At 59.0% G+C, this 14,723-nt stretch overlaps 1 protein-coding gene and 1 long non-coding RNA gene across 7 annotated transcripts in view; one reads left to right on the forward strand and one right to left on the reverse strand.

Annotated features, from left to right (window-relative positions):
• NECTIN1 (nectin cell adhesion molecule 1) overlaps window positions 1–14,723 on the forward strand; it is a 61,910-nt gene that overhangs the window by 35,747 nt on the left and 11,440 nt on the right. Inside the window, exons 2-5 of the mRNA XM_027036735.2 lie at window positions 10,387–10,737; window positions 11,278–11,580; window positions 11,986–12,103; window positions 13,535–13,686. Of these exons, the coding sequence (XP_026892536.1) occupies window positions 10,387–10,737; window positions 11,278–11,580; window positions 11,986–12,103; window positions 13,535–13,686 (924 nt within the window). The remainder of the gene's footprint in view (window positions 1–10,386; window positions 10,738–11,277; window positions 11,581–11,985; window positions 12,104–13,534; window positions 13,687–14,723) is intronic.
• LOC106983908 (uncharacterized) overlaps window positions 1–14,723 on the reverse strand; it is a 285,065-nt gene that overhangs the window by 13,760 nt on the left and 256,582 nt on the right. For 2 of the 6 annotated variants that reach the window (XR_008290619.1, XR_008290621.1), the window contains 2 exons: window positions 13,243–13,364; window positions 10,555–10,695 (listed from right to left, as the gene is read on the reverse strand). This is a non-coding gene — a long non-coding RNA (uncharacterized LOC106983908). Of the gene's footprint in view, window positions 1–2,988; window positions 4,881–10,554; window positions 10,696–13,242; window positions 13,365–14,723 lie in introns of those variants that run through there. The other 4 variants (XR_008290624.1, XR_008290622.1, XR_008290620.1 and 1 more) reach the window with 4 other exon arrangements.

The raw sequence follows: 14,723 nt of genomic DNA on the forward strand, positions 1-14,723 counted from the left end.
AAGCAGGAACCAAATGAGGTGCAAACCTTCCGAAATGATAGCGGTTTACCAGCCGGAGGAAGACACTGCCTGACCTCGTTTCTGCTCTCAGAAACACACGCCCTGGTCTCCGCAGCCTCCCCGCCTCCCTACCCAAGGCTTCCAGCCACACTTCCACTGTCTGCGTCTCTCCTGATCTGTCCTCTGAGAATGTGCCACTCTGTAACCCATGTTCTGACAGCACGGGGCAGTCAGCTCCGAGGCTCCCCACGGCCTCCAGTCCTCTCCACCTGTCTTCCCCAAACACACACCTCACACTCCTCCTCCTACAGAGCTGACGGCAGGCTCTCCACACTGGAAGGCCTGCACCCCTGCTCTGATCCACCTCTGGGCCCTCTGTCCCAGGACGCAGGATACTTCCCCTCCAGAGAGCCCCCCCGCCCCTACCCTCCTGCCCTGGCTGGCGTGGGGCTGCCCTGCACATCCCTCACTCACGCCAGCACCCCTGCCTGAGCTCCATGCCCTCTCCTCTAGGACAGTCCTTTTGCCCCGTAGGGAACATTTGGCACCTTCTAGAGATACTTTTGGTTGTTACAACGGAGGAAGGGTAGGCAGAGGCCAGCGGTGGCACCAAACACCCTTAGCCCACAGGTCAGCCCTGCAACAGAGAATCATCAGGCCCCAAATGTCAACAGTGCGGAGGTCGAGGACCTCTGCTCGGGGGCAGTGGCCTCGCCATAGCAAGGACTTGCGCAAGATCTCGCGGCGGTTAGCAGAACCAGAATGGAAGCCAGCCTACCTGATTTCTGGGCAGCTTCTTCCCCTGAGACTGTAATAACAATAACATGGCCCTTTATGCAGCATAACTACGTGCCGAGTGCCGCACTGAGAGCATGTATGAATTATCTCACTTAATCGTCACATCAACCCTAGGCAACGGCACTATTAATCGTTCCCACTTCTTGCATGAGAAAACTGAGGCACAGAGAGGTTGACGCTTGCTCAGTCACCCAGCCCGTGAGTCGCATGTACAAGCCCAGGCCCATCTGAACTCCAGCTCGGTGCTCATGGATGACTGACTTTCTACGCCCCCGCCACCGTCCTCTTAACCCCTTCCCTGTCAGTCTCCCACCCAACCCTTCCCTCTCAGAATGTACCCGCACAGAGGCAGGCAGGCCATGCCTCCCCTCTCGGCACCGGCCGAGTCCCCAGCCTCGGGTGCAGACTGCCGACTGGAGCCGGATGGGGTGTGGGCAGGGCTGGGCACTGGGGTGGTCAGACAGGTCCCTCCTGGCAAGAGGCACATCTAGAGATTTCCACTTCCAAACAGGTGGTGAACATCGGCACAGAACCCGCAGGACTGAGACAATGCATATGTTGATACTGAGATTTTAAGAGGTTCTTCTGGGGAGGCCCAGGGAATTCTCCCTCTGTTTTCAGGCAGCCCCCAGCCTCTCCCACCCCCACACTAGCCTTCTGAAGAGGCTGCTGCCTACGCTCCCCAAAATATGGCATTAAAGACGCACCCTTGCTGAGGGGAGCCCTGGCTGCCGTGGGCGTCTGTTGTGAGACGTGTCGTCTGCGCAGGTGGGGTGGACGAGGTTGGCGTGGGCTGCGGAGATGGGACCCGTGGAAACCCCAGACTTAGAGCTAGGCCTTCGAGGCCTCAAAAGGCCAGGCCAGGAGAAACCCAGGCCGTGTGTTGGGAAGGGAATGGCACCGGGCGGGGGGGGGAGGCGGGGGGGCGGGTGGTGTAGGCCTCGCAGGGCGAAGACCTTGGGAGCAGGGCCTCCGGCTGCAGCTTGCTTGGGTGAGAAGAATATTTTTCACCTCTGGTCTAGAGTGAGGAAGGAAGTGGGGCTGGGTGCTAGGAAGTGGGACAGAGGAGAGAGGGAAGGAACCAAGAAGTGACAACTGGGAAGCCAGCAGAGGATGCGATGCCGTGGGGAGGCAAGAGGTCGGGCAGACCTCTACCTTTTGCGGTGCAGCTTCCCGGCTCCAGTCAGGGAGAAGATTCCGGCCCTGACCTGCTGGCCCTCGGTGCAGATGGGAGGCCTCACCTCCCAGCTCTTTCCTCCTGCCCTACCTGCCGAGCCTGGTCTGGAGCCTCATCTGGCTTGCAGCCTTCACCAGCTGCTCGGGGCCCCCTTACCCTATTGTATGCCAGGCACTGGCTGAAGCCCCGGCCTTTGCCCTCAGCAGGGGAGATGCTGTGATGGATATGTGCGCAGGTACAGGGCCCTCGGGCTGCTGGACTACCTCACTCGGGGGCAGGGGGTGTGCCCCAGGAAGCCACCTCCTCAAAATCAAGGCTCAGCTCATTGAGTACGGATGACGAGGACTGAGGCAGGGAAATGGGGTATGTGCTTTCAGCAGAGGGAGTAACAGGGCAGGGAATGGATGGTATTGTTCCATATGGCAGGAGAGAGAGAGGGAGAGAGGAGGGAGAGAGAGAGGGCTGCAGGCTCTGATGCCCAAGATGAGGTCCAGAGCCCAAAAGGGCTTTGGACTTGATCCCGGGGGCTGCAGGAAACCATGGAAGGATTTTAAACAGAAAAGGATTCCGGATTTAGAAAGTGGCCAGCGGGGTCACCTGGGTGGCTCAGTTGGTTAAGCATCCAGCTCTTTCTGGGTTTCTGCTCAGGTCATGATCTCACGGTTTGTGGCTTCAAGCCCCGCATCGGGCTCCGTGCTGGCAACACAGAGCCCGCTCGGGATTCTCTCTCTCTCTCTGCCCCTCCCCTGCCCAAGCTGTCTCTCACAAAAATAAATAAAAACATTAAAATAAAAAAAGTGGCCAATGGGTTAGGGGAAGGCCTGGAGGCAGTTACGTAGGCTTGGTGTCATGCTGCAGTGGCCGGGTAAGCGGTGACTGTGGCCTGCACCGGGGCAGGTCTTGGGAAGAAGGAGGGGACAAGGCAGGAGGAGCGAGATGGTGGGTGCTAAGGGGCAAAGGGAAGGGTTTGGGATTTGCGTAGCTGGGCTACAGTCGTGGCCCAGGAGTGTTGAGAAAATAAGGAAGTGAGACTCTGCTGGAGGTGGGGGGCAGGGAAGGGGCTGCACTGGCGGGAGGGGGCTCAGGGGGAGTCTGGATTGGGGCCAGTGGGGATGGAGAACAAAGATGAATTCCCGCTGTGCTTGCGTGGACGCGGAAGAACCCTGTGCGTGTAGCCTGGGTTTGCCTGGCATCCCAGTCGATCTGGGAGGCCTTCCTGGAGGAGCTGGGCAGTTTACAGAGGTGGAGCAGCCACTTGGTAGAAACAGTCCAGAGTCTGGTCCAGGGAAGGTGCAGAGGTAGGGCAGAGAGAGGGCCAGACAGGTTATGTCCAAAGTATAGTCTTCCGGGGTCATGGGGTGCCAACACTCTCATTTTAAAGAAAGGGACACTGAGGCCAGGGAGGGGAACTGGCCTACCTACCTAAGGCCATCTAGAAAACCGTAACCAACTAGTGGGGACCAGAGACTTCTCTCCTGGTCTCCGGTATGTACCCTTCCTCCCCACCGCCTGGCCAGAGGGAGTGTGACAGGTAAAGGGTGAGTGGTACAGAGGGGACCAAAAGGTGGAACCAGAAGGCTAGAGATGGAGAGGGGCAGAGCCGAGAGGTGCTGCTCGGGACTGGCCTTGCCCTGGGCCTTGGGGAGGGGGTAGCCAATGTGAAACCGGCCTGTCGGAGAGATCCAGATGTCCCTGGCCACTTGCTCCTCGGTGGGAAAAGACGGAATGCAGTTCCCTGATTCATCCCTGTCCCCCAACCTGTCCTGCTAGGTTTCAGAGAGACGGGACTTGCCAGAGCAGCCCCCAGCGCCGTCACCACAACCCCGGGGCTTCCCGGCTTTCATGCTGCTGGGGATTGGGCTGTGCCAGCCCGTCTGGAAGATCCTGGGCTCCTTCTCCTGCTTTTCCCAGGCTGCCGCGCCCCCTCCTCTCCCACGCACTGCACTCACCTGCCCAAGGCTCCGGCGCCAGCCCCACAGCCCATCATTAACCAGCTCTGTGTCGGGGAGTCGGGGGTTGGGGTGAGGGGGGGGCATCAGCCAAGAAGAAGAAAACATCGGCAATTTCTGTGACCCCAAATGAAGGGGCGGAGGCGCCTGGGTTTGGACAGTAGCAATTAGCCCTGACTGTGGGATCATGGGATGTTATCACCTCTGCTGGCAAGGTGGATGCAGCGGGGACTCAAGGCCCCAGGACACCTGGAGCCATCCCAGCAGGCATTGCTCCCAGAGAGGGTCCCCCAGGGCCCACACCCACCAGGCAGAGCGCCTGCGTGCAGGAGGCAGGGGCACTGAGCCCCAGCGAGGGATGGCTAGGGGTGTGGGGACAAGGACCGGGTCAGTTGATGCTTCTGTGCCCTCTGACCTGGGGACACCCTGGACCCCGTCCCGGGCATGGCGGGGGAGTCCGAGGGTAGAGATGCAGCCTGGGCCCTAGGGGGCTCCTGAATAATGAAGAGACATAGATACAGGACAGGACAAGTTCAGAGGACCTCAGTGAGAAGCCTGCTCGTGTGGGTCCTTGGGGGCAGAGCGATTGGGTCTGGGCAACACTGACTGGCCGAACCTTGCCCAGAGGAGAGGGCCCCAGAAAGGGGATTCCCTCCTGATCACACCGTCTCCTTGCCAGCCTCTCCCCCGGGTGGATCAGCCTTGGCATCCGAAAGTGAGGAGCTGGCCAGCCTGGGAGTTGACATTTGGGGAAGTAGCTGCACTGGGAGGAGGGGCCCTGTAGCCTTCAGGTCGCTGTGCTGACTCAGCAGGGTTTCGGCTGGAGGCCCTCCCCTCCCCCCCGCCCCCATAGGTGAGTCATCCCCACTTACCACTTAGCTGGTTTCTGACCGGATGGTCCTCTTCCTTTCTGCCAGTTCTGGGGTGGTGGGAGGGAGGGGGATCCCTGGGAAGCTCTAGAGATGGACCTCAAAGGATTCTGGTCTCAGAGAGGGCCCCGGTGAGGTCCCCAGCGCTCCCCCCCCAGGGTGTCCCCGGTTGCCTCCAGGCCAGGTCTGCCACTGCTGACCGCCCAACTGAGGGCACCCCGGCGGGGATGGGGGACACAAAAAGAGGTGGTCTGTGCCAGAAATCCCAGAACCCCTCCCCCCTTGCCTGTGTCCGTCCCCCTCCCGCCCACCCCCCCCCACCCCCCCCCCCCCACCCCCGCCGCCACTTTCACCCACACGGGCCCAGTCCCAGCCTGCCTGGCCAGGGCGAGAAGGGTCTGAAGTTTCAAAGGGCGGGAAGAGAAACTGCTTGAGGTGGGTACGGGGAGCAGAGTGCCCCCCCCCCATTCTGGGCCACACCCCGCTGCGTGGGAACCCATGGCCCCAGCCTCAGATTAGCTCCGTGGCGGGCAGGGCAGGCGGGCAGGGCCCTGGGGAGCAGGTTTGTCGGCCACAACTGAGGAGCCTTTGTGTTTTGTTGCTGAGCTCGGGCTTTTGCACGTCTGTGACGTCTCGGGGGGCCGGCCTGATGCCTGCCTTGTTGGCTCAGCACTTCTGGGCAGCCACGAAGGCAGCCCGAACCGCCCAACCGGAGCTCCAATGGGGAAACTGAGGCACTGGCACACAGGCCCCAGGGGCCTGAGTCCCAGACCGTGGAGCCCGTAGGGTGGTCAGGGAGAATACAGGCAGTGCTTGAGGTCAAAAAGAAAAACATTCCTTGATATCCCTAGGATGCAAGGACCTCTCTACTGAGGGCAGAGGTTCCCATGGATCTCTCTACCTTTCACTCCCCACCTCTCTGGCTCCTCCCTCCTCTGTACATAGCCTCCTGGAGGTGCCCCCACCTGGCTTCCACTTTGCTTTACCCCTGGCCCCCAACCCCCCCCCCCCCCAAGCCCAGTGCAGGGCAGCCTGCGGGCACTGTGGCTACGGTAATGTAACTGGTATTCCTGCCACTTATCAAAAGGAGCAAGAGAGGCTCTGAGCTTTATTTCAGGAGGGACACTGCCCAGAGGGAGGGAGGCCCTGGGGGGTTAGGTTGAGAACATGAGTCCCTTATAAAAAGGCAGGGTGGGAAGCGCACTGGGTTGGATTTGCCCTTCCATGTCGCCAAGCAAGTGACCCAGCCCCTCGTGGACTCTGGACTCCTCCTTTGTAAAACCATGGATCATGTGTTCCACTGAGGCCCAGTATGGTACCATTTTAGTGGTCCTGGTTTCCACATCTGGGACAGCCCCTGCCTCTCATGTAAGAGGGGGCCTGTGAGGAAGGAGAGACGATGCCTTGTGTGGACCACCCTAACTGCCCGAGGAACCACAGAAAGTTAGCAGGGTAGTCTCCAGGCCCTAGACCCTGCCAGGGAGCCGCGATGTGGCCAACAAAACCCGAGGTCTCGCCGGTGCCTTCCCTCTCACACAGGGAGTCGCGATCTGTTGGGAGCCGGGGGACACACAATAAGAAACACGCTAGACTTGCACGCCAGGAAACAGAAAATAAAGGGATACAGACGACGACAAAGGTGGTGGTGAGGATGGTGATGATGATGATGGCAGCCAGCACTTACTGACCGTCTCGTTCTGTGCTAAGTGCCGCTCTCTAGCTTCCCGTGTGGTCATTTGATCCTTAGGACCACTGCATGGGATAGGTGGTGTTGTAATCCCCGTTTCACAGACGAGAAATCTCAGGGCAAACTGAGGCACAGAGCAGTTGAGTCATTTGCCCATTTCTCGGCTCATAAGTGACAGAGGGAGTCTGCAAAGCCACACCGTCTGGCTCTTCACAAGCCCATGTATACTGGGGGGTGGGGGGGGGGGGGAGGGCGGAGGGCAGCCCCTCAGAGGGTGGGAGGAGCTCGGGCAGCGAGCTCAACTTCCAGGTCATCTGGGCCCAAGGGGTTGGGACCTTGGACCCAACTTGGACCAGCCTGCCCTCCTGCTTCTGCCCCTTGGCCCCGGGCCTTCCAGACGAGGCCTATGGTTCCACCTCTTCCTGCACAGAGGAGGGGCCTCCTCCTGGGTTCCTGCCCTGATCCAGCCCTTTCTCTGCCTTTTCAGTGGGGATCCCCACTCTCCCATTCATTGCCGCACCCAGACTCTGGAGGTCTGCCCCCCTTCTCTGAAAGTTTCCCAACCTGACCAGTCTAAAGAATGAGGGACATTCTCCCCAACCCTGCACCCTCGGTCCAAGACTGGCAGCCCCGGGGAACCTGGGTGGCTCAGCCGGTTGAGCGTCCGACTCTTGATTTCGGCTCAGGTCATGATCTGCCGGTTTGTGAGTTCGAGCCCCTAGTTAGACTCTGAGCTGACAGCGTGGAGATCCTCTCTGTCCCTCTCTGTCTGTCCCTCCCCCATTCGTGCTTGTGCTTACACACGCGTAAGCACTCTCTCTCTCTCTTTCTCTCTCATTAAAAAAAAAAAAAAAAAAAGATGGGAAGCCCCAAGCCAGAAGCAAGAGCTCTGGGTCCCTTAGCCCGGAGTGGGGTGGAGGGCTAAGGGAGGGTCTTCAGACCTTGCCAGTGGCCCCAGCGCCTCCCACTTCCTCTGGGGTCAGGGAGTGGCCCCAAACCCTATGCTCCAAAAGCTCCCTCGTGCCCACTAGGCTGTGGATGGAGAGGTGAACACCAGAATAAGTCTGCCTGCACCTTAGAGGTCCTCTCCCACTCTGGCCTGCCCACTCTTCACTAGCGCAAAAGAGGCAAGGGCCAGGAGAACCCACTTTGTGCGCAGTGGGTGGACACCCCAGGCACTCTCCTTACTGCTCCCTGTGGGGTTGCTTCTGGGAGAGCCACACTGGAGAGGAGAGAGGGGCCTTAACCCCAAAACAGACATTAGGGTGGGGAAGGCCTCCTTGGCCTGGTGAGGCACCGATGCATGAGACGGGGCCGCTAGGGTGCCCGAGCCCCTGGCAGCGGCCGCCCCGCCCCCACGCCCAGGCCACTATCAGCGATCTTCGCTCCTGGCATTCACAGCTCTGAAGGGTGAGGTCACTGCTGAAGACGCAGCAAATGAATGGCAGTGTGTGTGCCGGCCGCTGAAGCCTGCCTGTCCCCACACCTGCGGGGAGCAGGGGGTGGGGAGGCGGAGGGGGTCGCGGCAGGCTTGGTGGGCTATGTCCGGCTATAGGCTCCTCCATGCCCTGGCACCAATCCCAAGATGGTTCCTGGTGCCCACACACCAACCCCCCCCCCCCACCACACACACACACACACACACACACACAACCTATGGCCCAAGCCCTCCCAACTGGCTTTTCCTGTTTCTGGCTTTGTGTGGTGAAAGTTCCCCAATTATACCCACATTATCTCAGCTGCTGGGCAACCTCCAGCAGGTTGGTGAGTGGAGGCGGGGGGGGGGGGGGGGAGAGCACCCACTTACCCTCCTGGGAGGGCCTGGGGCTTAGCCGCTTGCCAGCTTGCCAGTCAGCAGGAGCACTGGGCTGTCTGGCCCGCTGACCTCACCATGGGACTCTATCTGGGGTGGGGCCTCAGCAAGGCTGGGCTGAGGTTCAGGGGATCAGACTCAGGCCCAGAAGGGACCACTAAGACTGGGGAGTCCAGCCCACTCTCTTATAGAGGAGGAAGATAGGGCTCGGGAGGGGGAAGTGACCGCCCAAGGTCTCAGCTCAAAATAGGGCTGAGCAGAACCCAACCCTCCTGCCTCCCTGGTGGGTGCTTCCTCCTGTACTCCCACCAGCCCACGGTGCTCTCTGCCCAAGGACATGTCAGAACCCCACACACCGGCCAGGGGGACAACTGGAGGGGTAGGGGTGGGGGCACTCCCAGGTGGGCCTTGAAGGGCTGCATGGATGTGAATAGGCATAAAGAAGGAGGGAGCACTGGGGAAGTTTTCAGGGCATGACAAGGGGCCAAAGATCTATTTATTCAGCAAATTTTTGAGTATCTGCTGTATGGTACACACAGGACACCGCAGTGACCCTGGGGACACAGCCTGTGCCCTCCTTAGGGGAGGGGTGGGGGGGGACAGCCTTCACCTATCATGGGCTTCCAAGCCCTCAGAGGAGTGTGCCCTGCTTTTGTGCCTCCACCATGCAGAGGCAAAGGTGAGCCCCGAATTTCCACTCCCTTGGGGAGCCACTGAGGCCATCCCCCCGCCTCTAGGTCAGTGCAGGACCTGGCATTGATATTATCGATGGTGCTCAATAAACTGAGTAAAGTAAGGATACGACAATATGAAGGGTACAGATGCGTGGCCAATAACAGAGCTCAAGAAAGAGCCTGGGCCAGAGAGACCCGCTGGAGGGTCTCTGCCCTGCGTTCAGGGTCAGGGAAAAGCTCAAACAAGCCATTCTAGTGAAACAAAGCAATCAGTAAGGAGACTGGGGGGAATTTATTCATTCATCCAACGCCACTGATCAGTCCCTCCTTCTTGCAAATCTCTATTCCCATGGGTTCCGTTGCAGTCTGCCTGGCCAGAGCTATCTACTGAGTACCTACTGTGTGCCAGATGCTGGGCTGGGCACTGGGGCTGGGGCGACTGGGAAAGACACAGACCCTGTGCTGGTGGAGAAGTCACAGGCATGAACAACCACATCCGGAGGCAGAAAAGATCTGTGATAGAAGTGGCTGGATTCACACGTGCAGGGAAGATCTGGGAAGCTTCCCAAAGGAGGTGGCCTGAGTGGGAGATCCATAGGGGAAGGAGGGGGAAGAGCCTTCTAGGGCTTTCTAGGGAACTGCACGAGCAAGAGTCTAGGAGTGATGGGAGGAGGGAGGGAGAGAGGAAGGGAACATGGAAACATGGCATGTTCTGGGGAGCGGCCCGGGCCCCGTGAGAGGGACGGAGCCAGCGCACCCCAGGGCACGGGCACTCCACCTTGAGGGAGAAGACCATGGCGGGGAGCATAATGGTGGCCACCGTGAGCCCACATGGTCAGCGCCTCCTGCCTCCTGACACTTTCTCGTTAGTCTCATTTGGTTCTCCCAGCAACCCCGTGAGGTAGAGGACTGGATTCTATGCCCCATTTGCCAGAAGGGAACTGAGGCCCAGGAAGGTGAGGCAGTTGATGGCTCCTAGGGAAAGCAGTGCATCCGACTCCCGCCCCTTATTAAAAATAAGGGTGTAGGTATATATTTACTGCCCAATGGAGCACTATGGGTAATGCATCGCTAGACGAAAAGGCAGCTATGGAACAATACGTACAGTATCATTCTGATTTTGTCTTAAAAAAAAGATGGTTATGCAGAGAAACCTGGAGATCGAGAAATTAATATAGCGAGAAAAAAATAAAAGAAGGGATTTCCTACAAGACGATCAGTGATCCTTCTGAGTGGTGGGGATCACGGTCTTTTTCAGCATCCTCCAGAGTGCTTTAGTAACAAGCAATTATTTATTCCTATGATCAGAATCAAGAGTAACAAGAGGTAGAAAGAAAAGAGCAGCGCACAGGGAGTCGGGGGCGGGGGGTGCGGGCGGCTGTGCCTGTCACTGACCAGTCCCGCGGCTCCTTTGACCAGGCGCCCACGCCCAGGTGGTCCAGGTGAACGACTCCATGTACGGTTTCATCGGCACGGACGTGGTCCTGCACTGCAGCTTCGCCAACCCGCTGCCCGGCGTGAAGATCACCCAGGTCACGTGGCAGAAGGCCACCAACGGCTCCAAGCAGAATGTGGCCATCTACAACCCCGCCATGGGCGTCTCCGTGCTGGCTCCCTACCGTGAGCGCGTAGAATTCCTGCGGCCCTCTTTCACCGACGGCACCATCCGCCTCTCCCGCCTTGAGCTGGAGGACGAGGGCGTCTACATCTGCGAGTTCGCCACCTTCCCTGCCGGCAATCGAGAGAGCCAGCTCAACCTCACTGTAATGGGTAAGCTGGCCTCACCGCCCCCCCCCCCCCCCCCCCGCTCATGCAGAGGCCCGTGGCCTGGGGCTTGGCCACCCTCATCGTGTGCCTTGGTGGCCCCAGACAGTCTCCTTGGTTGGCATGCTCCCAAAGCTTCCGGTCCCTTCCGGCCAGGCTGTCCCACAGCTCACTCGGGATTGGGTGCAAGGCCTTAGCTGTGCACAGAGCTGAGGGTCACGATTCGGGTTGGAAGCCCCACCACGGGGTACTTTGTGGGTGACCGGGAAGCAGGCAGAAGCTTCCGACACCACGGTAAGGAAAAGGGCCACGTGAGCCGCCAGCCTTGAGCACGCCAAGACTCCAGGAAAGCCTCCGCTTGACCAAAGGGGGTGCCAGGTAGGGCAGGAAGGACACAGGTTAGACATGAAGCAGTCCCCATGAGAAGGGCTGGGAGGGGCTTTGGGCACAGCTCAGAGGCAGGGATGGCCAGGGTGACCTCCTGGGCCAGCACACTTTGGATGAAGCCATAGCGCTAGCCCCACGGCTCCCTCTGCTTCCCCGCAGCCAAACCCACCAACTGGGTAGAGGGCACCCAGACGGTGCTTCGAGCCAAGAAGGGGCAGGATGACAAGGTCCTGGTGGCCACCTGTACCTCGGCCAACGGGAAGCCTCCCAGCGTGGTGTCCTGGGAAACGCGCCTGAAGGGCGAGGCGGAGTACCAAGAGATCCGGAACCCCAACGGCACGGTGACCGTCATTAGCCGCTACCGCCTGGTGCCCAGCCGGGAAGCCCACCAGCAGACCCTGGCCTGCATCGTCAACTACCACATGGACCGCTTCCGGGAAAGCCTCACCCTCAACGTGCAGTGTGAGCAGGGCGCAGCGCAGGCGGGTTTCGGGGTGGGGGGTGCTGCTGTCCCCTCCTACCGCCCCACTCTTGCCAGCCCTCCCTCCTCCTTTTCTCCAATCTCGCTTCCTTTGCCCCCTTTCTGCTCCTGCCCGCCCCCCAGCCTTCCCCTCCCTTTCTCTTTTCAGGGGTGCGTTGTCCTCCCCCCTCTCTTTTCCCCATCTCCTTCCTGTGCCCATCTGTCCTCCTCCTTCCTCCATTCCCTTGCTGCTTCTGCTCCGAGGGTCCTCCCCCCTCCCTCCCCGTCTTCCAGCTCTTTCCATGTCACTGCCCCTTCCACCCCTGCCCCATCTGAGGCTCACTCCCTCGCCCCAAGCCCTGCTCTCCTGACCTCACCCTTCTCAAACATCGTCCCTTGCCCCACAGACGAGCCCGAGGTGACCATCGAGGGGTTTGATGGGAACTGGTACCTGCAGCGGACAGATGTGAAGCTCACGTGCAAAGCCGATGCTAACCCCCCTGCCACCGACTACCACTGGACCACGTAAGTGCTCTGGGGCTGGCTGGTCGCCTTGCAGGGTGCCTAGCTGGTCACAGGGAGGCACCCCACCCCACCTCCAGGAGCATTACGTGGGGAGAAAGTTAGGGTCTTGGTTCAGGATTCTCAGTGAGAAGGGGAGGGGCTGCGAGAGACCCCAGCCACGACAGCATCAGGGTCAGTGGGACAAACCATTCTGCCAGAGGGGGATCCCCTCATCAACCGCCTGCCTTCTTCCCCCTAATAAAGAATCTAGTCGTTCTCCTTTGGTGATTCAGTCTGAGTCACTCCCACCCCAGCCCCCGGTATTTATTTTTATCGAGGTGTCCCCAGGGAAGCTGGCTTTCTGGAGCATCCCAGATCCTTCTTTGTTCCCGTTCCTTCTCTCCAGCACCCCCGGATTGTCAAGGAGGGGGCAGCTGTCACCCCAGAATGCCTGCGTCCGTGGAGTGCTTGCCCCGTACCCCGCCGTGCCATTCTTGGCTTCACAGTCTTTGAGCCTGGCTCTCGAAGGGTCCTGTCTGCCCCTCCAGCCGGCTCTGATGGCCTGAGCCAAGGTTCTTCCCAGAGAAAAGCTGGATGGGACGCATAGAAAGGAGGATGTGGGGAAGCCAGGAAGCGGGTTGACATGGATGGCCAGGAGATGGCTGCCCACATTGTCTACACTCTGTTTCCTGGAAGTAGAAGGCATTGGCCTGCCCTAGCTAGTTCTCACCCTCCACTTTCTGGAGCCAGAAGTGTTATCTGAAGGTACAAGTGACCAGTTTCGGCTCTGTGTACCAGGGAGCTGCTAGGTCCAACAGAATAATAGCTTTGTGACATCGAAAATCAGGAGGAGGCTCCCCTGTGTCTCCCCCAGGAAAATGGCCTATGATATGCCCAGCAAGAAAATGAGATAGTGTACCGGAGCACGATTCCTCCACATGGGTCACATCTCATCACCTGAGCAGCTTGTTAAGATACAGATCTCCAAGCCGTGGCCCCAGCAGTTCAACCTCAGTAGATCTGGGGTGAGAACCCGAACATCTATATTATCAACTAGCAACCCAGGAAACCAATGACCAAACACCAGGAACCAGGCGTAGTTGGGAGAGCACTGTGCCAGGAGCCAAAGACCTGGCTAGAGCCCCAGTTCTGTCACTTACTAGCTGTGTTCTTTGACCCTGAACTCAAAGAGCTTCTCATCTGTTCAGTGGGACCAGTCCCTTTCCGGCCTGTCTACATCTCAGTGCTGGGACATGAGCGTGAGATGCCGAATAATGGGAATCTGCCAAACGCAAGAGATTATTGTTGTGGTTATTGTTGGTACTCCGTCCAAGACAGACCCTGCCTATCAACTCAGCAAGAGGGCTGGGAGTCTTGGAGGCTGGGTGACACCCGGGGAAGCTTCTGGGCTGGAGGGTCATAACCCACTGCCATGTCTCCCCATCCCTGCAGGCTGAATGGCTCTCTCCCCAAGGGCGTGGAGGCCCAGAACCGAACCCTCTTCTTCAGGGGGCCTATCAACTACAGCCTGGCAGGGACCTACGTGTGTGAGGCCACCAACCCCATCGGCACCCGCTCGGGCCAGGTGGAGGTCAATATCACAGGTAGGAAGCTGTCCCCTGTCCTGCCTCTCCCCACCCACTGCTCTGCCTTTGGGGCTAGGTCACTGCAGGAAGTTTCCGTCTCCCCTTCCTCTGGTTCTCTCCTGAGCTCTGGCCACTGGCCTTGCTTTGCTTTTCTCTTTCCTCTGTTGAGGCCGTGTGTGAAACAGGGTGACCCCCGATCGGAGAGGGATCAGAGAGAGGTTCCAGCAGAGAGGAAGTGGGTGCTGTTGCGGGTGGGGGAACGGTGGGGGGACAGGTGTTAGAGCCTGCCCAGGTCCTGTGATGCCGGCTTGGTGGGGCTGGGCTTGGAGGTGGAGCTCATTTGCTCCTGCAGTTCAGGAAACCCACACAGACAGGCTGGAGGGTGAGGCTGTCCTCAAGCAGGGACACTGGAGGAAATACAAGGAGACAGCCCAGAGCCATGGTGGTTGTGTGCCCTGAATTGCTGTCTTCCCTGCATTTTTCTCTGTGTCGGTGCAGATGAAGAGATTCGGCCGCCTGACCCTCTCAGGGCAAAGGGAGCAAAGAGCTAGGATGTCCTGGGGGAGCCTTCATGTGGGCCATGAAGGGAGCATGGGTCTTAATGTCAGACAGCAGGGACGTGGACAAGTGCTCCTCGGAAAATGGGCATAATTCGAGGTGCCTTGAAAGCTTCTTGTCGGAATGTACATAATGTGGGCCAAGGACCTAGCGCAGACCAGCCTGTCAATAAATGGCCCCTCCTCTATGATCATTATCTTGGCCCCTGTCATTATCATTATTAATGGGAGGATCAAAACAAGCCAAGAGAGAGGTAAACTTGCCATCACAGCTTCACAGCCAGAAGAGGGAGTGTCTTTAACATTGTGGCTGAGGTAGTTGCTGGAAAAGAAAGTGACAGAAAGAAACACCTGGGACGGGCAGGGGTGTCATGCGGCTGGGGGGATGGACAGGAAGTGACCTCAGGGAGATGTTGGGCCGGGCTCCGGAGTCTGGGAAGTTGGGCAGTGGTTGCTGGACTCCAGGCACAGGGCTTGGGCAAGCCCTACAGACACATC

Source organism: Acinonyx jubatus, chromosome D1 (genome assembly GCF_027475565.1).
Source record: "Acinonyx jubatus isolate Ajub_Pintada_27869175 chromosome D1, VMU_Ajub_asm_v1.0, whole genome shotgun sequence".
Classification (NCBI taxonomy): domain Eukaryota; kingdom Metazoa; phylum Chordata; class Mammalia; order Carnivora; family Felidae; genus Acinonyx; species Acinonyx jubatus.